Here is a 27,779-nt window from a genome sequence, read left to right on the forward strand (position 1 = left end):
AATATAACAAATTTATAGAAATGCAATATAAATAATATGTTTATAAGTAAATAAATAACATATATAAGGTTTTGCGCCCTACATGTTTGTATTTGTAAGGGCTCAATTTGGAAAGAGTATAAAAACAAATATATAGAGTGTATATTCAAGGTTTGGATATGAACTGTCTAAGTGTCCACATCCTAGTTGGACCCTAATTGCACTCTTCCCAAATTGAAGAATGTAACTAGGGCTTTGGCTAATTGTATTTGCACTCTTCCTAAATTGAACCTTAGTTGCTAGGGGTGCAAGTCGGGCAGGTGATGCCAGGTTTATGGTTAGCACGGGCCTAACCCTAAAATTTGGGTTTAATGCACGAGCCTGGACCAAGCCTGAGGTGAAGCCCAATTTTCCCAATCCGAACCTGGCCCGTACTGTAATTTGATACATTTGGGTTGGACCTGGGGTCGAGTTGGTTAATGAACCCACTCTAAAGTTATAGATATATGTATTTATGCAAATATGTTTGTAAATAAGTAAATATGAATATAAATGTATATATATATATAAATATATATGTATGTATGCAAAATGAACATATATATACATATGTGTATAGTTGGACTGAGTTTGGACTACCTAAGGGCTAAAACCAAACCCAACCCAAAAAATAAAAAAGCCCGATTTCTTGGGCGCTAACCCAACTCAAAATTTTATACGGTTCGATTTAGGTTGAACCCGCCCAAGTTGCACCCCCTACTAGGGGCTTTTTTCAATTGCAGCTTAGCTAATAGGTGGCGACTTGATAATTAGAAGAGTAACAGTTGAAGGCAGAATGCTGAGAAGATTCCGAAGTTCATAAGAGCATCATTCCACACTGGAGCAACTCAAAAATCATGATGAAGTGCAGGCCATTGGGATCATTATTTTGAACTTAAATATTTAACCATAATCAACAAACACTACTGAGTTCGAGTCATTTCTAATTTTTGTTTTCACCCAATCCGTTTGACAGTTGAGGAAGATGCCCTAAGCGGAGACCACTGATGATACAGTTATCTTTAGGGAGGAATCTGATTTACTTTGTTTTCGTACGAATCGGATTCACTAAAACTTATCACCTTACGTACGGCGGCCCGTCTAGCTCAGTCGGTAGAGCGCAAGGCTCTTAACCTTGTGGTCGTGGGTTCGAACCCCACGGTGGGCGGTTTTTATTTATTATTATTATTATTATCAAAAATTAAAAGGAACTCCTCTTTTCACATATATATATATATATATATATATATATATATATATATATTTCTTTAATCAATCACTAAGGTGAATCCGGATCTCCTGTCCACGAGATTTCTGTCCACTTCTATCCATATAATATCTCAGCCACATATGAAGAACATCTCATCCTCCTATATATAATATTATATAGGGAGATGTTTTTGTGAGCAGATGCATCCATTATTGAACATTTTGGGCACCAACACCATAGGAAGAGTTTCTATGCATCAGATTTCAGATACTTCTATCAAAAGAAATGAATTTTCGGAACCATCAACCTGGATAATGGTTTTTGACCATTATTTTATTTTATTTTTTTTTTTACTTTTTAAGTCAGAACGGTCCATCCATTTGAACTGGAGGTTGGACCATTTGTCCCGATAACCAGTCTCCAGAATGGTTCTATGTCCAGTTCCGTTTTAAAAACCTTGGGTGTTGCAGATTACCTCAATTTTTTTTTTGCCATGAGGTCATTATTCTCCTGTGGCAAGAATTTTGTAAACAAACAATCTTATGTCATTCGTTCTTGCCCATTCTTGCCTAGAAAGAGTTGAATTGAAGGAATGAGGATCATAACAGCAAACTAAACATGGTTTTTGGGTCAGTTTTTATTTTTATTATTTTTATTATTCAAAATGTCATGGACTCATCCGTTTAGACCGAACACTCAAATTGCTGACCCAGAAACCGATGGCCAAAGAGGTTCATTTTCAGGTTGGTTTTTAAAACCTTGCTTTATTAGTGTTGGACCAGCCTGTACAATCAACCAGTGACAGTGATCTATTGAGCTTCAGATTGCTTTACAGGCAAGCTATATGGTTGAACTGCTCAACCCCAGTCCCGCACAGACTTGCAATTCAAATTTCCAGTTTATTTTTTAAAACATTATACCTGAAGCTCGGGGTTCATTTACTCCAATTACATGAGAAAGATAGGTCTAGATGTGCATGCGCATGGAGAAATTAGAAATACAGAGCTTGAATTCAATCAGAAGTGAAACAGAAAGACTTTACTAAATAAAGTAGAACGTTAAATCAGTTCTACCTTGGATAAAAGATGACAAAGCGATGAAGAGATAGGTAAACCAACAACAACTTTCACAACATTGGCAAGGTCTGAGTAATACAAATTCATCTAATACATGTTACGATTAAGTCTCAATGTGAGTGTCTGCAATGATAAAAGTACTTCCTTCAACTTCTCTTTGGCCTCTGGGTCAATTAAGTTCCCATCACTATCAAACTTTCTAGGAGGGTCAAATGTATTCAAAGCAAATTCTGGTTTATTTATGAAGTGAAGATCATAAATCCCAATTTGGCGTAGATGAAGCTGTGCCGACCTGCCTCCCAAAGCTCCTGTGCTTATAATAGCAACTGATTTATCTGCCAAAACGCTCGGAGGTCTAGTTGCCCAGTCAATGGCATTCTTTAAAAGAGCTAGAATCAAGATGAAAGAGGATGAGTTAGAAACAAATAGAAACTGGAGAAGTATAGTATGCTAGCAATAGTATATGCATCTACTAAGCATTCCAATTTGATAAATGACCTGGAATCTTAACTCATGTATTGTAGCTACATGTGAGATCCTTTCAATAAGATGATTCAAAAGTTCATTAAGATTGTAATCTCTTTTCTCAAAAAAAAAAAAAAAAAGTTTATTAAGATTGTTTCTTCATTGTAAAATAGGTGGGATTCTTTTTCTTTATGTAGAATCTCAGTTGCATCTGTATGTTTTGCAGTCAATACTTTGTTTCTGCCTCTTAGATTGAAACATAAGCAGCCTACAGAGAAATGCTGAACATTTAACAAACTAACGTTATCAATAAAGAGATACGACATTTTAAAATATTGCACTTCAGAAAACAACTTGCAGTGATAGTTTTTGTGAACATAAGGGGGTGTTTTGAGAACATGGTTTTGTTTTTGAAAACAAAAGCAACTGCCACATCAGCAAAATTATATTGTTTTTGCCGACATGGTAGTTTTTTGTTTTCAAAAACAAAACCAACCTTGTTGTCAAACACCCCCTAAATTACTACTTTAAGACAAATCAAATGGCAAGTTTATTTTAACCACAGCAAAACAATAAACACACCACACTCAGATGTAACCAAAATCCTTTATAATCCAATTCACTTCCTCCTATTCTTCACTGCAGCAACAGGAAAACTTATTACATCTATATTACCCAGATACGGAAAGGACAGACTGGATGCACTGTTGTAAACTTGCACTAAAAATTGAAGTTTCCAATGCAACAAGACATCCTTGTAAAGGTATCAGGGTATCAGAGGAGTAAATTGCTTTAGCAACCTTCCTCCATCTCTTCCTCTAGTTGACATGTTCCATCCCTAGTTTGACAACCCTCACTATTGCTTTTATTTTGTTGCAGCCTGCATTCACAATTCAAGACAAACTCTTTTCTCTACCCTGTATTGCCCTTTCAAACTCCCTTCCCTTCTCTCGAAGTCTTCTGGTTCAATCTGTGCAAATTGGCATCCCCTCCCATAAAGATTCTTTTACATCATTTTCTGATTTCTGCACCAATCTGTACCTAACAATAGCTTCTCTTGACTCCAGGGCCTTTCCTCCCAAGGTGATAGCCCAGACTAGCTAAACAGCAATCTGCTGATCCAACCCTACAACACCCTCCTCACCAGACAGAAGTTACACTGTCAAAGAACCAGGGACTCTCCTCCCAAGGTGATATCCTATCCCCGTTTGGCCATCAATCTACTGATTCAACCCCACAACCCCCTCGTCACCAGACAGAAGTCACATTGTCAAAGAAACAATACCACTAGCTCCTTTGGTTTATCCATGATAAGTCCCTTCCTTCCCAAGTAGCCAATTCACCCAAGACTCCCACATCCAACCTCCTTATTCTCAGCCATGCACCTTCCCTGACTCCATCAGTTTCATTGGAGAAGTTGTTGGCATTTTCAATCATTAACAGAAGTATGCTTACAGCTTTAGCCAGATTAGCTAACTGAACTGAGGAAGAGCCAATGGACCATCAGTGTCCAAGCATCCTTTCACAAGCTCTCTGACACCAGGTTGGTTGCCATCTAGAATCATGCAACAATAACCAAGCAATGACACCTCCAAAAACTTGTACTATTAAAAAGGGCCAGATCATTCCCAATACAGTTTGTTGTGGGGATTGGCAAAAAATAAACAAAAGAATCTTTGATGGAAAGAAGCGGAACAGAAAGTGGCCATATGCTAGTGTCATAAACCCTATCTTGGACTATATGATGGCTCACCAAGAACTTTAAGACATGGTACATGGAAAGATCCTTTTTGAATCAAGCTTTTGGTCTATCCATGATATTTCCAGTGGTGATGCCTAGATCTCTTTTCCTTTTCGAGCAGACTTTTCATGTTAGATAAAAAGATGGATTTAAAAAGGATGGTTGATAAAGAAGTTCAAGTTAAGTTTTTTTTTTTTATCAATAGAAGTTCAAGTTAAGTTAGTAACAGTTGGTTTGTTCTTTCTAGGTGACGAAGGCTTTGCTAGACAAGTGGTTTTGAAAATGGAAGGGATAGAATTAAAGAGTTAGAAATTTTCATACAAGGATTCAAGCATCTTGGATAGGACATTGTACTGAAATCCAGAATGATAGACATGGAACTTTCTGGAATTAATGAGGGTTGTTGGCATAGTTATCAAGGTGTCAAGGAGCCTTTGGTGGGGCACTTAACCTAAATGACATGACTTTGATTAAAAAGGTAGTAAGGCACCATTCTACTATTCTAGGTGATAAGGCATGTGCCTAGTGCCTAGGTGACAAAACAAAAATCACAAAGTAGGTGTCTTATTGTAATATTATTACCATGGTGCATCTTATTGGTATATGTGTTATACATCTATAATACATTTTGTATTACTTATGCTTTGTTCTTGTTTTCAAAAGCAAAAAAAAAAAAAAAGATACTTATGGTTTAAAAATCAGGATTCTAAGAAGAGGGAAAAAAAGAAATCTCCCTCCCTCCCTCCATCTTTATCATTGAAAATGAAATATATCATCACAATCACTTAAGTTAAATAAACAAAGCATTAGTAACCATCTAGAATCTTGTCTTTCCAAGGAAGAGCATCAGAAAGGTACAAAGATACAAGAAGAGGCCACAAAAATGCTAAGAGTGAAGACCTTCAGGAAACAATAGTTGGAATTCCCCAAAGAGTTCAAAGATTACTAGACTCTGTCTGAAACAGGTGACATAATTTTGATGTCCATCATTAGGTGTCTAAAAGGTGAAAAGGTGAGCCTTGTCTGGCATGCCTAGTCATGACATGCCAAAGATACCATTACTCTTCTAATTTCTAGGTGGAAGACAATTCATGACAATCTAGGAACAGCTTGCAAAAGGACAAAGAAAAGTTCTGCATCGTGGCCATACGATTGGACCTGAACACAAGCTATTGTTTATATTGCCTGTCAACACAGCTGCAGAACATTCAAACACCCAGTGAGCAAGCTGCTACACCCAGAAATCCTGTCCCCGATGTTAATTTGTGAAGTCATGCCTTGCACCAGTGACAGCCAGTCTTAGCCTATATAAGGAGTGAATGAAATGCAAGAAGAGGATCTTGTTCTCATGAGTCATGACCCAGGATCACTAAGCCATGTCACGTCCAACACTATTATCTGACCTGTAATTTCATGTCCAGTTCCGTTCCCATTACTTGCAGTACCAGTAACAAAATAGCTAGTTAGCCATTTCAGGGGATCATCTGGATCTACCTTTCCTAACTTAGGACTCAAAAGAATCAAAGAGATAATAGTGCAACTCATATGTTGTCATCAATAACAGTGTTATGATCTTGCAATTCTCCACCTACATTTATCATATGGCATTTTGTTAGAGCTTACATAATGTAAATATACTAAATAATGTTACTTTGCCTAAAAGAAAAGAGACAATTTTATGGCATATGGTGATATTCTTAGCAGTATATGTTCTGTGGACTTACGAAACATAAGCGGTATCTAGTTCTCCCATTAGTGTACATGTTTATGTTAATATTTAGGAATCTAAGATACTGACAAGTTGAAAGCATAAAACAAAGGCTTTTGACAATTGAAAAAAAAAATGATACAGAAGGATTTTGAAAAAAAAAAAACATTTTTTATAGGTAGTAAATGGAAAATACAGTAGAAAGAAATTAGGAAGGGGTACAGTGTTCTCTCAATTTTAAGATATAAGAAAATAATGCCTACAAAGAAGAAGCTACTTCTTTAACCAGTAAATCTGCCCCTTTTCAGAACTTTCAGAAATGTGTTTGTGGAAAATGACCAATTAAACTCCATTCGTTTGAAGTGCATTTTTATTTGCACGTACAAATGCATGAGAGTGCAAATGAGAAAAATGCAAATTCTGGTTCACTTCGGATTTGGGTTTCACTTTACTTTGCTTCAGATTTTATTTCACCTCATTTGCAATGCAAGCAAATAAAATAAGTCAAAAGCTGAAACAAAAAAGAAATCAGAATATGCACTCAAAGCATTTGCACTCCCATACTATTGCACCAGAGCAAATGAAATTGCACTGCAAACAAACCAAGCCTTATGTACAAGGTCTTTAGGAAGAATGCTACTGCAAGACAATTATCAAAAAAAAAAAAAAGGAATGCTACTGCAAGAAGCTTCCATGGCCTGAAGCTTTACCAATAGACAAACTGAGACAACGAAAGAATGTTTCATAACTTGGCAGAATGAAATTCTTGAAATGATTTCAACCCTTTCACAAGAGGTTATGCATTTTTAATATGCTTAATCCTAGACAAAATATTCATATTAAGGTTATGTTTGATATCATTGCTGCTTCTACTAAAAACGTTTGGGGTTTATCAATACAAGCATTTGATAAAATATGCCACTGTTTACATAAAAAATTCCATTTTTAGTATTAAATGCAGGTACCATCGCCACTTCTTCAAGAAACGCCAAATTTGGTATATGTTTGGCATCGATGCTGCAGATACAGCTGATGTGTGGGTTGGAAGCACCGTTTTCTGATAAAACGGTAACTTTCTTTTTGTTTGGAAACGTTGCTGCCAGGTAGGACGCTTCCTGGAGCAACAACAACGTTTTCTGTTTGGTACCAATGCTCCAGGAAACATTTTCAGCACTGGTACCTATTATCCACTGCCACGTCATGTCCCTGTTGGCAGCGATGAGCTGCAGCTCTAAGAAACGTCAAATTCGGCGTTGCTCCAAGCCACGCCTTCCCTATTTCTAAGGCGTGGCTTGGAGCACCGTTTTTTATGGAAAAACAGTTCCAAACAAACAGGCGTTCACTGTAGCACTGTTTTTTCGACGTGGCACTGATGTGTCGCAATTTTCTGGAGCAACGGCATCAAAGCCAAACAGACGCTTGATGTTTCTATTATAAATGTCAACACCAATCCAATGGAAGTGGTTTTCTGCTGTGATGTGACGAGACAATTTTTGAAACCCCAAAAGTTTATAGTAGAAATAGCAATAATACCAAACACAACCTAAATTATGGTTCGGTGTAGCCACACTGCAATAATCCTTGTTATGATCAACTAGGCATACTACTGACATTCAGTGACAAAACATACAAAAGCAACGTGGCTCAGACCACTGTTTTATTAGTTTATTTCCTTCAACAGAACTTGGGCAAACGAAAACCCATAGGCTGTTGTGATGCACTACGTTAGTTCAATAGAGTTTATATATGTGCTGTTATCTTCAATTTCCAGGTTAATTCATGCAAACCCTTTTGAGTTTTGAGAGAGATCCACTGAACTTCTATCTACCATGTAGAGTCCGAACCCCTTGCTAAAAATTAAAACTAGTATTCTTCTTTTCAGTTTAACACTGTAATTTCTTTTCTTATCCCATTTTTTGGGTTTAGACAGGAACCCAGTAACAAAATTCAGGAACCCAGTATTCAGAAATCAAAGAAAGAAATAACAAAGAAAGAAGAAGTGAGACAAGGGCATAAAGCATACGAGTGACAGAGCAGTTGTACTCAGGAGAAGCGAAGAGAATGCTATCGGCTTCGAGGATCTTTTGACGGAACGCCTCGACCACCGGAGGAAAAGTCCCGCCGGCCTCAAGGTCGGGGTTCATGAAAGGAAGGGGCTCGATGTCCACGTATTCGATGTACATCCCTTTGATAGACTCTCGGCATAGCTGGATTGCTGGAAAAAGAAAATATCAAATTAAAGCACAGAGACGCAGAAAGAGGGAGATAGTAACAGAGTAGAAGAAGAAGAAGCAGAAAACCAGTACCAGAGGTGATGAGGCCACGATGGAAGGAAGCCTTGCGCGGGGACCCACAAAGCGCAGCGACCTTGATGACCGGTTCTGATGCAGCTACGCACGCCTCCATCCCTCTCCCTTGAAACGCCGATTAAACTGTACAACCGTTCGATTATTAATGTCGGAAACGAACATGGTGACCGTAAAGTATACTACCAAAACGAGAATGTAATTTTGTGCAACAGAAACATGGGCCGAGTTACTGGCTGGGCCAAAGACAAATCGGCCCAGATACTTTCTTGGTCTTCTGACTATGGGGCGGAAGCCCACTGGACGAATAGTTGTCAATGTTGGGCAGTTGGCCCACGCTCCGCATATGCTTGTTACCTATTAGCGAGATCCGTTTGTGGAACACCGAACACCTTTATGTCTTTATATTTGAAGGTAGGGGTGCAACTTTTGTGGGTTAGGGTTGGGGTTTTGTCAAAATTTTAATGGGTCCAATCCGAAGTCTAAGCCCGAAATAGTATAAACTGTTAATTCGAGCTAACTTAACCCCTACTCGAAGGTGTTTGTATTGGGAGTTACTGATTTTAGGGGCACATTCATTTTCCGGTAAATGGGGGCAGGTAAATTGATGGGCCTCATGAAAACAAAAGAAATTCATGAGTTCCATGAAAAATAATGACTCTCAAGCGGTTTATTTACCTAGATAAATAATATTTTCCTGAGACTTAGATCAATCATTTTCTTATCCACACGAAAATTTGTTAATACATAATAGGATAATATTGTCCCTTTAATAATACAAATTTTATGTATGAATAAAATAATTATTGTATAATTTTATCTAAGAAATAAAGAACACTTATCTGGACGAATGTTTTTCAAAAAACATTTATCTAAATAAATGACATGCTGTTTAACAAACAAGGCCAATAAAAACAAGTGGTTTGTATTTATATGCTTGAAGCTGCATTCCTATTCCTATTAGAGATCCACCAATGGATGCTGCTGATGGATAACCAGCAAATCCCAACACATTGGCCCATGAATGGGAGTCCGAATCCATTACTCACAAGATAGTGAAGATACCACCCCATGACCCCATCAATGATAACATACGAATATGACACAAGTCTAAGATGCGTGGCTGTAACGTCTTATGAGAGCAGTGCCAGACCTCGATCACCATTAATTGTTGGAGATTGGATTAGGTGAACATAATGGCTATGTAATGGGCTGTGGAGCCAATGATAATACTCCATCTCATCTCATTTAGTTAATCCAAATTTTAATTATTAACTATTTTAAAGGTGGACAAATTTCTTATTCATTTTGTTACCCGCACCTTACTACATCTCATAATACAAAATGGCGACACAGAGAAATCCGGCTTGATTTAAAAGGTATTAATTCATCTAAAATAAAAGCATTGTAATTTATAACTTGTGACCCATTTTTCAATTCTAAGTGAATTGACGGTTCAAGGTTCAACCACTCCAATGACTGGGTCTGTAATCAAATAGACTGTTCTTCGAGTAGAGGCGCTTTAGGGATGAATATAAACTGATATCATGACCACTGACCAGGTGATGGGTTGAATCTTAAATGGTCCGATCGACCGGGTCAACAACAGTTTGGAATCACTGCACTAAGATGCTTTAATTCTGATTACGTTGAAATTCCTAAATTCTCCACTACCACAAGACACTATAGCTGTGTATTGGAAATATCTTTGATCTTCCTATGAAATAGTAACATGTAAATACCGAAGATGTTTCAATATACAGCACGTTATGTGGGTATAACTTAGGTGCGCGTAGCATCCATGTGGGTAGAGATTTGAACTCCCCACTCCCCACCATCCACCAAATGAATTCCATGAATATTATTAGAGTAAATCAAACACCCACCACTAACCAAACCCAAACATCAATTGGTCCAAAAACTTTGACAGGAATATTTCTGATTTCATTTTGGGCATCTTACATTGAAATTTGAAATCCTCTTGGGAAACCCCATGTGAAGGAGGAACCAGAGATTTAACTTGGGCATTAATTCTTACTATAAAAATGGCTTATAATAGACATGATGGGACACACCTACTTCCAAACAGTGTAGGTTATGTGCAGGAGTGTTGACTTTTGAGCGCTCAGCCATCCCTGCTCTTGTATTCCTTGTGATCCTTATCTTTGTTGAGACGAAACAAAGGAGGGGATAGAATGAACAAGAAGATTTTTAACTCAAACTCTTTTGATTGGTTCTATAAAAGTCTCTAGCTGGTTGAGCCTTGAGGGGATTAGGGGTGGGCTGCCCCTATCATTTAGCCCATTTGTCTACCAAGAAAATTCTTAACATTGAGACGGTCATTCGGCATCCCTCCAACAAATTAAATGAGACTATAGGCTCTCTGTGGTAAGGTCAATAGATCCTCAGTTCTGTCCCCTCCCCTGATTCCCCCTCCTAATGTGTAAACAAAAAAACAATATTTGCATGAGCCAAACATTATTGAACAACAGTTGCAAGCAGCAATTAAAGTTGTTGAATGGATACATTTGCAGATTGGCATTACATGGCTGAGAGTAACAGATTCAACCAAGGGTCAAGTTTCAACTATTCTAGAATAGAGAAGAAATACCAGGATCCAAATTGTAATTATTTCTAGTTTATTTCCAATTTATATTTCTATATTAAAAAAAAAATTAAGAATTTTTGAAGGAGAGGGCACTGGAAAGATGCAAGAGATAATGACACTAAGACACCTCTAGTGTCTAGCCTAGTTTTAATTGAATGGTTTATTCCTTTGAATGTTTCTATCGAGTGATGTTGGCTGATGGAAAATGTTGAACTAATGAAGGATGTTGAGTTCTCTCCATCCAAATTCCTTGATTCAGAAGCAAAGCATGAAGTCCATTGAAAGTGATGGGTCCAGGTGTTTGGACATCACCCTGACTCACATATTGTATATGAAGACCTCCAAGGACTTATAGAGCAAGGGTTTAAAAATCAGACCGGATACGGAACCGGTTCCTAGGTTAAATGGTCCAATTGTCTAATTCAAATGGATAGTTCGTTCTGATTTAAAAAAAAATGGTCAAAACTGTTGTCTGTATCAACAGATCGACAGTTTGACCGTTTGGATCAGTGGGTCACTAATCAAATTAACTGTTTTTGGCCTAAAAGCGATTTTATGGTAAAACAAAACCAATTGCCTGACTGGGTCAACCAGTCCGACTGTCCGGTTTTCAAAACCATGTATAAGAGGTCAGAACCAGTGAGCAGCGACAAGCCATAAAACAGCTGCCAGTTGTTCAATGTTCATCACTCCAGATCTGCAACACTTGATGACGGATCGCAAAACCCAATCAGGAGTAAATACGTCAGTGATCTTTACAGTTATCTTCAAAGCAAAGTGGGGTATCGTCATTATCATCATCTAAACTTTGTGGGGTTTCTACATGAATCCTGTTTCGCCATTTCGTTCTATTTAGTGCAATACTCGTCATTATATCATACATGCTAACTTCATTATTCATTTCTATCTAAAAGATGTGGCGGAACCCTTGCCTACTTAATACACCACAATCAAGCAAAAGGTGAAAGTGTTAAATTAAATCCCAACTTGACTTAAAAAAAGTAATTCTTGTCGGGTCTGCTACATGAATCCTATTTCGCCATTGTAATGCTATATTCATCATTAAGTTATGGAAACAAACTTCTTTATCCATTCCTGTCTAAAAGATGCAGAGAAACCCTTTGCCTATTTAACACACCACAACCAGACAAAAGGTGGAAGTGTTGAATAAAAATCCCAACTTGACTTAAGAAATTGCTTATGTAAGATTCTTTATTGAATGAGTGAGATCCATAATAGAGAATGACAATAAAGCCATTAATTATTTCTGTTGTTTTGTGGTTTTAAGCATCTTTATGTGTTATGTGGACCATAGGCATTTTCATTCTTCATGACTATACGAGGAGGGAGGCATTAGGGTTTCCTTATGGGCTAAAGACATCATATTAGACGTGCCCAAGTAGCTAAGCAAAATCAACTATGTGGTTGTTTGTGGTTATCATTTTTCTTTCTCTCACTCTGTCTTTACCTTTTCTCTTTCCTGTTCATTCTTTTCTCTCAAGCATTGTTCTCACTCACTCACTTTAATTACTTGACTTTTTTTGTTTCTTTTATATTTAGTATTTCCTTGGCAACAGAAATGAAAGAAAACAAAGGATTTTTCCACTCAAAGACGAGAACGGATTAGCTGAAGACAAAAACATACACACCCGGCTGAATTACCTACCACTATTAAATACGTGTTCAATACCACTAAATCCCAGATGGGTTCCACAGTGAATACTGAAGTGTTTAACCGTGATAGATAATTCAGCCGGGTGATCCGGATTGCTCACAAAGACTACCAAATTTTGGTTGTTTGAGAGCTTCCTTCACTTGACGCGTTATCCCATTCGTCTTTTTGCCTTAAATGAATATTAATTGCAAATATTCCTTTACTCTACCCCCATAGTATTGTGTCATTCACAGGAAATTAATGAGAACATTTTGACACAACACACTGCACAATAGTTTATGATAGTTTCAAACATGTAGGCGTTAATAGGCACCATATAGACGACTGAAGGTGGGAGCCACCTCCATTTTTGGTGTGAGATCAAATCCTCCATAACTACAGGCTTTCCATGGTAGAGTCAATGGGCCTGTGAAGTGCATTATGCATCCCTCCAAAAATAAATACAAGGATTCGATATGTCTCAAACACCCCTATGCAGTACTTATAATGCATGGTTTTGAAAACCAGACCAAAATACACAGGAACCGATTTCGTTTCACCCTAAATTAAAACTGTTTTTGGCCAAAAACCGTTGGTTTGTCAGCAATCCGTTGATTCAGGCGGTCGAACTGTTGATTCGGATAATAGTTTTTGACCATTTTTCATTATTTTTTTATTTTTAAAATTAGAATAAGCTGTCTGTTCAAACCAAACAATTGGACTGTTTGACCTAGAAACCAGTCCCCATAACAGTTTCATGTCTGGTCTAGTTTTTGAAACCTTGCTTATATAGTTACATTACATGGAACAAAAGAGGAAAGTAGCACCACAATTCCAAAAGACTCCAGGTCTGCAACCCACAAGACATTACAGCCTATGTGCATCAAGAATATCTTCCATACTTGTATATTGTCATTCACGGGGAGATGTTCATGGCCCACGACTGCGATGTCTTGTGAGTAGAATTTTCCAAAAGACCACCCAAGTCATATCGCCTTTCCTATTCCACCCTCGTTTGGTTGTGCCTCTCTAGTCCGCCTTCTAGAAATGCCCCATTTCTCTCTCCTCCTTAAATCCATCAAAATAGAATCTCAGAGTTTATTATATGTATATGTTTATATGCACAAGCACAACTAAGAAAAATGGACACTAATGCAATATATCCAAAAAAAACAATGCCCATAATCCTTGAACGACCTGAACCCTTGGACACCCCTTTGAGACAATCTCTCAAAATGTGAGATCTTTATTTACAAAATCCTTCAATCACTTATTATAAGGTTGACATACAATTACACCTGATTTTCTGCTTAGGTGACAGGTTAATGGTTCGACGTTTGGGTAAAGGGGTCAATCCGTTAATAGTTATAACCCTTATATAAGTGTTAAATACTGTGGCATGAACTTAGGATCAAAATATTAGGTTTAGGTTAGGTTTGTCATATATGGATAAAGAAGAAGAAAGAGAATGATGATGATAATAACACTTGCCATTGTTGTTGATGCCACCATTGCTCCTGCCACATTGCCACCTAATTCTCTCCCTCTGGTCAATTCGTTAAATTAAAGAGAGCAAATCAGCCCTCCACAATGTCCCACAGCACATTCTTGTTCTGTATTATGAATATCTCCCGATGATATCATCATTCGGGAGATATTCACAATACACAGAAAAGATGTGCTGTGGGATGTTGTGAGGGGCAATCTGGTGGGGATTGATTTGAACTCTAAATTAAATAGTTATAGCCCTTAGATTTAAAATACTGTGGCACTTGGATTAAAATATTAGGTTGTTACATGCCCCATTAGTGGGCCAGCATATTATACGGAAGTCAATTGTTAATTGGTTTGGTTAGTATTGTGTTGGGCCATGTATGAAATAGGGTGCCACGTGGATTCACATGAAAATGTTGTTATTAGTTTGTTTTTTTGGTTATGAATAAAGTTCAAAATTTTGATACATATCCGATGCATATGGTGAAGATGTTTTAAAGATAAAACAATGGAAATCAGCTCCAAAGATGATGTTGAACAAATATATATACATTCAAATATCAAAAAAAAATCATAATTTCCATCTCTCCAACTTGCAAACTTTGATCCTACCGGAATTCAGTTTCTCAGATGAGTCATCACTCAACTCTAAGCCTCCAAGGAGATGAGAAACGGATTGAAAACGAGCACTTGGCCGAATGGTGACCTTCTCTATTTATAGATGTTCTTGAGGCAATCAAATGGTCCACCCATCAATAACCTTAAACGTTTCAACTCTCTAACAGCTTAATAAATGCAACATAGTGACCAACCTACGTGAGAATGTGCTTAATCTAACATATGGACCTACCACAATCAATATTATTAATATTCATAACATGCAATACCAAAGTAATTTCCATTTCATTTTATTAATATTGTTAATATTTAATATTATGGTATTAGCTTAATTTATTAACTACATATTATGAGAATCCAATCCAAGTCTAATTCGAATCTGATGGATAAGATTTGATTCCAAACTCGATATGGACCAAAGTTGGGTTTTCTAGCCTTAAAAGTTCACGTTTTTAGTTTGTTTGGAACTCACCTGTTCATTTGAATTCCATGGTATTGATTTGAGGGTGAAATTCAATTCCATTTCCACTCTACAATCAAATGGAATGAATGATAAAGGAAATAATGTAGGAATAGGTATCTCATTATTATTATACTCGGTGTCCCATGTTCTAGTTCTTGAGTACATCCTCTTATTTCTTAGATATCTAATTTTTTATTGCATATAATAATTATATTTTACACCCTAGCTAGGAGCCAAGGTAACAATTAAACCCTCATTGTTTCTTAATTATTCTGTTGTTCATTCTCATCCATTGACGATGAAGCACTGTTTGGTAATGCTCTGGACTATGATAAGGTCAACATAAAGTTAATAAGCATGAATGCTAGAAAAAAAAAATGGAATCACATTCACATTAGCTGATTGGTAGTCACCACCATTGACATGATCCAAACAATTTTGCATGATTTTCTATCAAAAAATTATGTAAAAAACTAATATGATTAGGTGATTTTTTCACCATTATTATTATTATTATTATTATTATTATTTTGAAATTAGGTAGTCCCAATGGAGATGCGGATTTAAGTCTTGCTACCCGTTACTACCTACTTTGGAGAGTTATTAGTGTGTTGCGTTAAAATACCGATATTTTTTTCTTTTCCTCCATAGTTCCTTCTCTAATGTGAAACCCTTCTCACTGGTGGATCCAATATCAAAACCATTCATTAAACTAGCTTCAGTTTTCCAACTTTATTTTATCCATCCTCCCTACCCATAAATCCCTCCAATCTTGGTGGCAATGGGATTTGATCTAGGATTATAACTTGGATTGGCTCAAATTAACATTTTATATTGCTTTGAGCTTGACTCCATTCAACTCTAATGGCAATGGGATTTGATCTAGGGGTACAATTCGGATTAACCTGACTTAACATTTTACATTGTTTTGGTCTCGGGCTTCTTCAATCTAATGGCAATGGGATTTGATTTATGGGTACAATTTGGGTTAACCCGAGTTAACATTTTACATGCATGATTTTGGCTTGGGCCCCTCCAATCTAATGGCAATGGAATTTGATTTAGGGGTGCAATTTGGGTTAATCCAAGCTAACATTTTACATTGTTTCATGCTGGTAAGTTTCAAACTGGATCCATTCAAAATTTGACAAAAACTAATCATGAGACCCTCCCAAGTTACACACCTCAATTGAATTCCAAGTCTACACTAAATCAGGTGGAGAATTCGGATTAACTGAACACGTCGGCTCGGCTGTTCAGTTGGCTGTGGAACCAATGTTCCATGCAGTAATAAATTAATGAGCCTCATTATAAAAAGGTGCAGACTCTACTGGAATGGAACCCTTGGAACCTTATCATTGATTCCACAACCCGCTAAACAATCAAAGAGTTCAGCTAAAGCTTGCTCCCTGGTGGAGACTCAACCAGATCTTGGTTCCTACTCTCCACAATGATTTTCAGCATTTATATTCAACCCAAGAGCCTAATTGATTTTTCTCTTAAACAGAAGCGAAAGCTAAGACCCGAATCCATATATTTCTGGTTCTCTACGTCCACTAAACAAGATACCGCAAATATGACCCGAATTAAGATCAGAACTGTAAATGAATCGAATCTAGTTCTGGGCATGGTGGATCAGTCCTTGGTGGATTATTAATCAATAAAATAGACTCAGAACTGAACCAAGGAGAATCAATTCTGACCCAATTATACTTGACATCCATATAAATTTATCCTATATAAATGCTTTTAACTAATATTATTTTATATAAATTTATCCTTCTACACATAAAATATAACAAAATTTACAAGAAAATTAAGGAACCTTTATAAATTATTAACTACATAACCGGCTCGGGTCTTAATCAATTTAGAACAGCAAGAGCCGGTCCAGATCCAAATCCACAATCACCATATCGGTAGAACCGACCCATCAACAGCTCTAAGTTAAAGAGAAGGGTTTACAAAGGATGGATCTCGAATCTGACCCGCTCCAAGTGGTATTTGCAAGTTAGCATATGTCAAAGTCAACTAGTCTCATTACAATATCAGAAAAGAGGAAGGGGTTTTAAGCAAATATCCGAAAACACGGGAATCTATAAATTCTATTTATTAAAAATTTCTGAAAAGGACGTAAAGAATGAAAGAAGTTTTGAGAAAGCCCAAGTCCTCTCCTGCTTCACTTCAGACTTTTCAAATCTCTTTGCTTCGGATCCAAACAAGCGTTGAAACCTGTGGAAGCTCTCTCTCTCTCTCTCTCTGCGTTTATTTAGGTTACACGCTTTTCTGATTCTCTTCCTCCAGAAATATGTTCTCATTCCTAAATTTCTCTGCTGCAGCATTTATTAATTCCTTCATTTCTGTTCAGCAATACGGTACATTTAATTCATCTACATTTAAATGCTAATGTGATTTTTCTTAAGTTACTTAATGACTCTCTTTCCCTCTGTTTCTGTTATTGTGATTTACATGCCCGTTTGGCTTCAATGGTAGAATTTCAGATCTGGGTTGCAGATTTTTGGAAAAATAAGTTCTGGTTCTTTGTCGATGAATGGCTGTTCTTTCTTTTTATCTTCTTTGTGATGATTTTACGGGATTGCTTCCGAGTCTCTTGTTCTGTAAATTTCTGGAGAAATTAACGGTTTTTTTTTTTGTTTATATCATCTGAAGAAATGCAAATTTTCTGACTATTCTGTTCACTTCAAGACTGTTTCACGTATGCGTTAATATCAACTGCATGACCTTGATCTCTTGTTATTGGATTGTAATTTCGTTGCAGTTTGCTCGCTAGAGCTTGTAGACGTGTGAATTCTGTCAAATTGTCTGGAATTCGCATAGAAGCATTTGCCTTTCAGTCGTCTAAGTTGTGCATTACGGTGGTGAATGCAAGGAATTTCAAAGCGGATTAATGGGTACTTCTCAGATAGCTTCTGCGGATAGGAAATTCCTTCTGGGTTAACTCGGAAGAATTTGGGATTCATCGACAAAGTAAGATGATTGGAAGGAAGAGCATGGGGCGGGCCTCTCTGTTTCTGGTTCTTTTGGCGTTGGGATTTTTCTTCGCAACATACAATTTGATAACAATGATAATCCAAAACAGAGCCATAAGTTTAGGTAAATTAGATGGTTCATCTTTCTCAACGTCATCTGATCCTATCACCCAGATGCCTGAGAATGTTAAGAGACCAGAGAATGCTAGGAGGCCTTTCCATGTTGCCCTTACGGCAACTGATGCTCCTTACAGCAAATGGCAATGTCGCATTATGTACTATTGGTATAAGAAGGCAAAAGAAATGCCTGGGTCAGAGCTGGGGGGATTCACTAGAGTGCTGCATTCAGGAAATCCTGACAATCTAATGGATGAGATTCCAACTTTTGTGGTTAATCCTCTCCCAGAGGGTCTCGATCGGGTGAGAGTTTTTCCACTTGCTGGTTTCTTATAGTATTTTCATATAGCCCAGCCTCTTCTTTTTCTATCTTCCAATTGTTTTTCCTCCTATTTTCAAGTGATGACAATCTTGCTTGTTAATGGGTTGCTTATGTCACGCCATTACAGAAATCACTTTTTGGTTGGAAAAGATGTAACTGGATGTGCTTCCCACTTGTTTTTTTCCTAATTTAATATTTGCATCAGTCAGTTTTGTTTATTAAGGTACCTGTTTTTTACATTGTTTTTAAATGTTGCATTCAGGGTTACATTGTCTTAAATAGACCATGGGCCTTTGTGCAATGGCTAGAAAAAGCAACGATTGATGAGGAGTAAGTATACTTATATTTTATTAACGAATTTGGATACTTTATTTCTCCTGTAATTTGAGTGACTGCATTCCATGAGTGATACAGGTATGTTCTGATGGCTGAACCTGATCACATCTTAGTAAATCCTCTGCCAAACTTGGCACATGGAGAATATCCAGCAGCATTCCCATTTTTCTACATTAAACCTGACCAGAATGAGAAAATAATAAGGAAGTTCTATCCAGAAGAGAAGGGACCAGTGACAGATATTGACCCTATTGGCAATTCTCCTGTAATTATCAAGAAGGTGTCTTTCTTGCCTTTGTGTTTCAACAGAAGTGGTCTGATCTTGATTCTGAATATACCCATTATCCCTCTCTCTGTATGAATGTTGGTCACTATTGAAAGAAAAGGATTAAGGTTGTGGCGTCATTATTGGTTTAAACTCCTATAGGTGCTAAGTCTTGAAGTTTATAATTTCTATTCTTGCTGTCTTTGTCATCTTTACCTGCATTCAGTTTGTTGATCATCTATGTATTGTGTGATCATATCACATGCTTACTAAATTTCCCTTTTCAGACTTTGCTGGAAAAAATTGCGCCAACATGGATGAATGTTTCTTTGAAAATGAAAGATGACCCAGAAGCTGACAAAACTTTTGGATGGGTTCTAGAAATGTGAGAACTTCTAAAAGATTTCATAACTTACCATTTTTACATTTTTGCAAGGTAGTTGGTCCTGGTGTTATTAACACAAATTTGATGTTTCTATTGTTTCTATGTGGACTAAGGTATGCATATGCTGTTGCATCTGCAATGCATGGTGTGAAGCACATTCTTCGGAAAGATTTTATGATACAGGTTTTCTGTTTACCTGATTAACTTTTCTGTATTTCATTATAATTTTTCATAAGTTTCTTTGGTATACAGATATTTCATTAATATATTGAAAAGTACTTGAAATGGCTATTTTCAGCCCCCTTGGGATTTGGAGGTTGGGAAAACGTTCATCATCCATTACACCTATGGATGTGACTATTCTTTAAAGGTATAATATTACATTATGTTGTAGTGAAGTCCCAAACCATGTACTAATTTACTCTTTGCTCTATTTTACACTCCTTTATGAGTTTATGATGCTGAAGTTTCATTTTTTTTTTCCAGCACATGATCCTTGACTGTAATTATATTAGTTATATGTTCTTTAGTTATTTATGTGAGGATGTTTGTTCAGGGTGAGCTAACATATGGAAAAATTGGGGAGTGGCGCTTCGACAAAAGATCATATCTTCATGGTCCTCCACCAAGAAATCTTCCTTTGCCTCCTCCAGGAGTCCCAGAAAGTGTGGTATGCCAATGATTATCTTATTGCAACCAAGAAAAAATTGCATGTTTCAGGTTTGAAGGTGATACTTAAATTGTATGTACTTCTAATTGTTTTCATCAAGCCTAGGCATTTTGTTAATATACACTTGTGTTTCATTATAATGGAAAATCCTTAATTTGAACTGAAGTAGGATTTTTAAGCATTTTATTCCTCATATTTATTTTGATAAGTAAGAAGTGTATTAAATTAATGCCAAAAAGTATGCAAGGAAAGCCATCCCTCCTTCCTATGCTATTAAAGACAACATTGAAGCGCATATACAACATCCACATTTAGGATCCCATTTTATTCCTTGTAATTTTTCTGTTCCACATGACTAGCTCTGTATTATGTTTTTACTGACTATCTAGCAGGGCTCTGTATCTTGGTGTTTACATTTTGTTTAGCTTTCTATTATTTTTTCCTATTTACTTTGTTCTTTTGAGAAAGAAAAGAAAAGAAGAAAAGATAAATTTTATTGGTTGCATTCTTCATCTCAGAAACCATTAATTGTGTTTTGACTTGGGCATAATGAAGAATGATTTTATGGTTGTTCTTATCTAAGACCAATATGCTATGTAGATTTCTGATATGCTTTGTTCCAGCACTTCTGGCATTATGTTGTCCATGCCATATCAAAACATCTTTTCATGATTTGTTCTGCTTCTTATAAATCTTTTGAAACCCTGTCTTGGTACTTGAAGCAGCTTTTCCTTATGTGCATTGCTCAGTGATTTCCAGTGTCGTGTATTTTATGTGGGTACATAATAGTACCCACTTGCATGTCAATTTACTAACACCTTTTAGAAATGGTGCATTGACATGAATTAGCAGTTATAAAAATATCTCAGGACTTGGTTATCAAAATAAAAATAAAAAAAAAATCTCAGGACTTCACAGTGGAGATGCTCTTTAAACAGTTAGCTTCGTGGTGTTTAATTTATATCAGTGAATCATTGAATCCATTTGCTGAGATATCCAAGTGAATTTTCCTACATTTTTCTCCATACGTCTAACATTATCAGCTTAAACATCATAAGTCTAGGCAAAAAAGAAAAATTTGGGAAGTGATATTACATAATTCTTCCACCACTATTTATTGAGAAGTTTTTGTACATTTTCTATACCATTATGGAAATACGTACCTCTTTTTGTAAAATATGACCAATAGCTTAGGTAATTTCCTACATATCAACATTTTTATAGGTGATCTTATATTCATCTTGTTTTTTTGCAACTAGTACTTCTATGCATTTGCTCACTCTTTGTATGACATGATCACCTATGGTGCTCTTACATCTCCCATTCACTTGCATGCAGAATAGTTTGATAAAATTAAATTTTCTTAACAATAAGGATAGGTTCTTAGAGTAGCAAATTCTCCAAGATCAGTTAGGATAGTAGTTGATGCAGGGGTCTGCTAAGAACCAATTCCTGTGGTGGTGCCACCATTTTCCAGTCACTTTAACATTGCTTCATCCAATAGAATGTCATTTATCTGATCATCCAACCTGTTAGTGTGTCCTCTATCTTGCAAGTACCTTTTTTTTTGAGAAAATTTAACCAGAATTCAATAAGAAAAAGAGAGGGAACATGGGGAGATATACAAAGCAGGGGAAGAACCCCTACAAGTTACAAAGGAGGAAGCTTGTCGCTATACAAATGCTCCAAGTACACACCAAATTTAGCTAGGCCATCTGCAGTATGATTGTGTTCCCTAGGAATCCAAACTAAGTTAACATTCAAACAATCCAAGTATCTTACCAAAATGAAGTTTTAATTCCATTTCCAATCACATGTAGAAGGAACATTCGTGAATCATATAGCTTTGAAAATTTTCCACTACATAACAAATCATTTTTTGAAAGCTCCACATGCCAAATGTACTTGCTTCTCATATTATCCATATTATTTTAGTAACTGCAACTTGTGGAAATGAAAATCCCTTTACATCTTGCCTTGAATAGGCAAAATTTTGTTAAGGTAAACCCTGTTGTGCTAGGATTAAAACAGAATATATGCTATGTAAATTTAATAATAACAGGAGTGCAGATCAGTGTACACTTAGGATTGGAGACTAAGAGATAACTCAATGTTACCTTTTCCAGTACCTTGGTTTGATAATTCATAACAAGGGAAGGATTGAAGAGGATGTCACCCATAGAATTAGAGCAGGATGAGCCAAATGGAAGGGTGCATCCGGCATCTTATGTGATAGAAAAATACCCTTTAGATTGAAAGAAAAATTCTATAAAACAGTTGTAAGGCCAGCTATGCTGAAATGCGTATGCTGAGATGGATGAGTGGAGAAACTGGAAAAGATAGGGTGAGAAATGAAGTCATTCAAAGGAAGTTAAGAGTAGCTCCAATAGGTGATAAAATAAGAGAAAATAGACTAAGATGGTATAGTCAAGTGCACAGAAGACAACCCACAGAACCCATAAGAAGAAGGGATCTGTTACAGGCTGAAGGGTCTGGAAGGGCTGGGGGCTGACTAAAAAGGAACTGGTCAATGTAGTAAGAAATTATTTAAGTTCTCATAATTTAACAATCAAATAAAACGGAACGACAGGATTCATGTAGCTAACCCCATATAGTTGGGATAAGGCTTAGACAATGATGAAATCATTCTTTTAATATCAGGATCAGATCAAAGGAAGCTCAAAAGAATAAGTTTTGTGGGGTTAATTATCTTTCTTAACAAAGAAAATGATCATTCTAATGAAGAGGATGATAATCTACTGCAGAATTCATGGGATTTGATATTAATTCATATGATAAAACTGCTTCTCCATTTAGCAACAGTATGTTTTATCTATCACTGGCTAGTACTATATAGTATATTCTAAAAGCTTAGATGCAACTTGTGGAAACCCAAGGTCAAACTTGTGAAGATCAAGCCAGCAGCCTTAACATATCAACTCACAGGCTGCAGATGCTATTTCTTTGAATATCTCTTAGAGAAAATCTTGGAGATATAGAAGGTTATCTGTATAGTTCAGCATCCCCACCCAAGGGTTTGAATTGTTTTGGAATTTTAGAAAACCTTTGTTTATTAATTTGGTCTTTCTTAGGCAGCAAGTTTTTGAATGCCACATAGCAAATGATTTTGGGCAGTTCACGGAGGGTGTGTCTATTACTTTTCTCTATGTATATCACTGTATATCTGATGAGAATAAGTGGAAATAAATAAAAAAAAAAAAACTTTGAAGTTCTTGGTTTTAATATCTGCTGCTTCTAATTCTGTTTCCTTTACTGTTGACTCTTTGTGTTCTTTGGTGCCAACCCCAATAAGTCTTCCTTTATGGTTTCTTTCATGATCTTAGATCAATATCAGAATCGAGACTTTGAACTTAAACCTCTTTGTTAGAATTATTTTTAGCTCAGTTCCTTGATTATACTGTGGTTGATTCTTGTTTATTGTGTGTGTGTGTGTGTGTGTGTGTGTGTGTGTGCGTGTATGCCGGACTTGGTAAGGTTATCCAGATGGAAAGTGTGATATACTAGAGTACAGAGTATGGTCCTTTATGGATTTCCCATTGATGAATGGATACTTCTTAGCTATCATGAAATTTTCATGAAGCTTTTGATTTGGTTATTGATTTAAAAAAATGTCATTGGCCACACTCCAGCCAAGAGGATCTTTCAATATGTAGTATGTTATATTTCTGGAAACCAGGGGTCCAGGGTGGATATTCCACCTGAGATTCTTTTTCTGCCAAGGGGCCATTACTTGGTGTAATAGTAAAATCTTGGGCTGTCAAGCACAATGTTTTAAAACGTGGAAGCGTGAGGTGTAGTTCAGAACACAAGAGGCGTAAGATGCATAAAGGGGGGATCTCATTTTTTCTTTATTTTTAATAAAAATCTTTTATATTAAGAAGAATAAAGATGCATAACATAAAGATGCACGCCTCATGAAAAAAGCGCATGAGGCATATGCCTCAGAGGTGTCAGCGCCTCTGGCATACGCCTCAGGGCGTTTTGGGAGCGCCTCCAGGCGTATGCCTCCCATGCCTTTTAAAACACTGGTGAAGCATTAGAAGATGGGTTCAAGTCTCAGAGTGGCCACTTTGTTTAAAAAGTGCCAAAGATTAGGACCTTATCCAGTCCCCAACCCTCCCAAGAACCTAGATAGGATGTAACATTAAACTGAGATGCATTCTCAGTTTAATGTCCTGGACATGTAATTGAAGTATGTACTTGATGTTGGTGTGTCATCTTGACAACCAATGTGATAGGAATATAGGATGTAACCTTTTCTTTTAATATATTTTCCTTCTTCTTGATTCTGCCAAAAAAAGAACCTAGATAACTGGGGCCAACATTGGTGTTAGCCTTTTTTAATTCCTTTTGTGGTGAAGATCCCGATTGAGTGATTTGTCCTTCACATATCAGTGGTTGAACAAAAATGTACTATTTCCATTTCTCAACTTCAGAAATTGCTTTTCTGGCACAAGGTTTTCTTAGAAGCCCCAGTGTTTTGCAGGTTAAGTTGAAAAGTGTCTCTTGCATGGTTTAATGGTTAAACATTTTGTCACCTATGAAATCTGGATATCTGTATATGAGTGTTATGTCATGTTTGGATATTCTGATTTTTTGTGTAAATTGTGTATGCAACTTGTCCATCCATTCCTCTACCGTACTTTTGTCATATCTTTACAACTCGATATACACTGGTTAACCCTTATTTGTTACTTTCCACACTTGACTTGAGTCTAGATAAAGATGTTTGTACCTCTTAAAGTTTCACTAAGTTGGGATGAAAGGAAATTGGAATATGCATTGGCTCATTTCCCTTACTACTTTTTCGGTAGGGGAGCTTGCACTTTACTATTTCTTTCTCTGTAAAATTCTCTTGGTGATTGACAAAAAGTAGCTTTGCTCCATATTTTTACTTACCATTACACATTTATATTTCTCAGTTGTACTTTTGAGTTTGTTCATTTCTCATTTAACATCCCTGTAGATTTACAGGAACTTCAAGAAATACAATTTTTGTGTCCTATATGATTTTGTATTTGTAAAATCTTAAATTCCAATAATTTACTGCAACCTTTCCCACCTCTAGGGACTCTGTTTGGTCTAAGTTTCATCTTCAGCGTGCACACCATTCCTCCCTTTGGTTCACCAATCATCAAGTTCCTATTAACACTACCTTTTAATGTTGGTGTGTACATATGTATGATGCTGTGAATCTTCACACACACAGACATATTTATGTAATGATTTCAAATGTTTCACTAGCATCCTATACAAGTATACTGGGAAGCTTAAGCTCTGAAAAGAATGGAGTCAAGATTAAACAATCTATCATGCAGAATTGCAAGCTTGCCTTGTAGAATCAGAGACCAGAAAACATCTTTTTTGTTGAAAAATCTGATACTGTGAACCATTTCTCCGTAAGAATAGTTCAGCAGTATCTCTTAAGGTCTGGTGTTTTTCTTGCTTATTTTCAGTTGATATTAATGAGAACACCGTAACCACTACTTGTGTAAAATATTTCTCACCTTTGTCCAAGTTGACATTGAGAACACTTATCTGAAACAAATAGTTTTAATGAAATTCAAATATAAGCAGTTTTTTTCCCTACTGATAAGAGAGAGAAGGTCCAAGTTTCTGTAGTCAATGGTTTTTGCCTCTCATCATAAGCAAGCAGATTAATGTGTACCAGAATATGCGAAGGGCCATTAAGTGGTAGAGAATGGTGCAATTGTTAATGGACCATGACTACTAGTAAGAACCATGGATGTCTACCCAAGAAAGCACCAACAAGTAAATAGGACTATTTTGTTCACTCCTAATTATTGAACAGTCTGGACTAGTGACTGCACTAATCTCTTCTCTATAAGAAAATTATTTTTCTATCAATATTTTTGTCTATGTCCTGCTATATTGTCAAAGTTCTCTCTCTCTCTCTCACACACACATCGATATGTAAAATAGGAATACAACTATCTATTTTCTAAAATCCTGGACATGTATATGGGTATGGGTATCTTACATAATATGTCTATAACATGCTTCTATATCAAGCTTTTGAAGCTAAATGTCATTTCTCAGTACTTTGAAAATTTTAATTAAAATTCTAACATATACAAGACTTTTATGGTATGATTTGTTGAAATTTACCATTTTACATATTCTAAAAGTATTAATGCTATAAAATATACCAAGTGTCCACAACATGAATTTTCTAGTGTTGTATTGGGTACATGTCATATCCAACATCAGTATGCAAGGCATGTACAGATATCCAGGCCTCGTGGGTGTATACATGTACAAGGGGGATGGAGCATGAGGGGTTACTGTCTCATGTCTCATTCTTGGTGTATGATCCCTAGTTTAGTGACCTCGTAGCATTTGCCAGCAGTGAACAGCTGCACTCTAAACCGTCCCAAAATAATTTATAGTTTATGAATCTGAAAATTGCTACCTTTTAGGCTTTTACTTAACAATAAGTGCCTTCATTATTGTACTGTAGATAGAAAAGAAGAATTTCACATCATTTTGTAGTTCCTATTTATCTGAGATAGAATAGTTGTGAAGGCGATTTATATGAATGTTGAGAGTATTGTATTTGGTCTTTTACTTAACTCTTTGTTGTTTTCCTTTACATATAATACTCATTTATTATTATGTTTCAGGTTACTCTTGTAAAGATGGTGAATGAAGCTACTGCCAACATTCCTGGGTGGGACACGGAATAATACTGATTGAGGTGGAAGAAGAAAAGTCATTTTTTGAGAAGTTCTGTTTACATTAGAGAGATCCCTGTATACAAACCACAGATTAGATGTTCTTAATGTGAGGAAAGAATGATACACCATGGTAAAGAAAGCCCTTTACCATCACCAGTATGAAATCATACATCTATTTGATCACCAAATTCTTCTCCATATAATTTGTTGTTTCTTTGAGTTCTGTAAGAATACTCCCAAAAAGCCTTGTATTTTGGTTGGTGGGTTTGAATGTTTGATAGTTGTTTTTTTTTTTTCTTTTTCATTTTTGATATTTTATGTGGTACCTTTCCAAATTGATCTTGATTGTCTGGATTTTTGGACCATTGGATGACTATACCGGTATACCCTTGAATATTTTACTATTTTCAGTTAACTTATCCAGTAAAGGAGCAAAGCAATAAGTCATTCAATTCAACCACTTCAGCCATTTTCAGACACCCCTCATTAATTTATAAAGATGATATTATGATTCATGAACTGGGTATTTTTTCCCCTATTTGAGATTTCATCTATTTCTTAAGGTATGGGTATGAGGGGGTTACTCAGATCACCTTACTAACCTGGATACTAGG

At 36.4% G+C, this 27,779-nt stretch overlaps 2 protein-coding genes and 1 non-coding gene across 4 annotated transcripts; 2 read left to right on the plus strand and 1 right to left on the minus strand.

Moving 5' to 3' along the window:
* The first annotated feature begins 1,113 nt into the window (after window positions 1-1,113).
* Window positions 1,114-1,186, plus strand: TRNAK-CUU (transfer RNA lysine (anticodon CUU)). The gene has a single exon. It is a non-coding gene; the product is annotated as a tRNA-Lys (tRNA).
* A 1,141-nt stretch (window positions 1,187-2,327) lies between these two features.
* LOC104611339 (NADPH:quinone oxidoreductase-like) lies at window positions 2,328-8,707 on the minus strand. Its single transcript, XM_010278352.3, has 3 exons — window positions 8,525-8,707; window positions 8,242-8,433; window positions 2,328-2,693 (listed from the first exon to the last, which is right to left on the minus strand). Exons 1-3 carry the CDS (start codon window positions 8,622-8,624, stop codon window positions 2,392-2,394), a joined length of 594 nt encoding a protein of 197 aa, XP_010276654.1. The 5' UTR covers window positions 8,625-8,707; the 3' UTR covers window positions 2,328-2,391.
* An 8,796-nt stretch (window positions 8,708-17,503) lies between these two features.
* On the plus strand, window positions 17,504-27,500 carry LOC104611340 (hydroxyproline O-arabinosyltransferase NOD3-like). 2 transcript variants are annotated; one of them, XM_010278355.3, is made up of 9 exons: window positions 17,504-17,634; window positions 18,141-18,771; window positions 19,053-19,120; window positions 19,205-19,406; window positions 19,679-19,776; window positions 19,890-19,959; window positions 20,075-20,146; window positions 20,333-20,446; window positions 27,112-27,500. In XM_010278355.3, exons 2-9 carry the CDS (start codon window positions 18,355-18,357, stop codon window positions 27,172-27,174), a joined length of 1,104 nt encoding a protein of 367 aa, XP_010276657.1. In that variant the 5' UTR covers window positions 17,504-17,634; window positions 18,141-18,354; the 3' UTR covers window positions 27,175-27,500. The 2 variants fall into 2 exon arrangements, with proteins under 2 accessions (XP_010276657.1, XP_010276656.1); XM_010278354.3 differs by having other exon boundaries at window positions 17,569-17,736.
* The last annotated feature ends 279 nt before the right edge of the window (window positions 27,501-27,779 follow it).

The sequence above is a fragment of the Nelumbo nucifera genome, chromosome 7 (genome assembly GCF_055504915.1).
Source record: "Nelumbo nucifera cultivar China Antique chromosome 7, China Antique-T2T, whole genome shotgun sequence".
Lineage (NCBI taxonomy): Eukaryota > Viridiplantae > Streptophyta > Magnoliopsida > Proteales > Nelumbonaceae > Nelumbo > Nelumbo nucifera.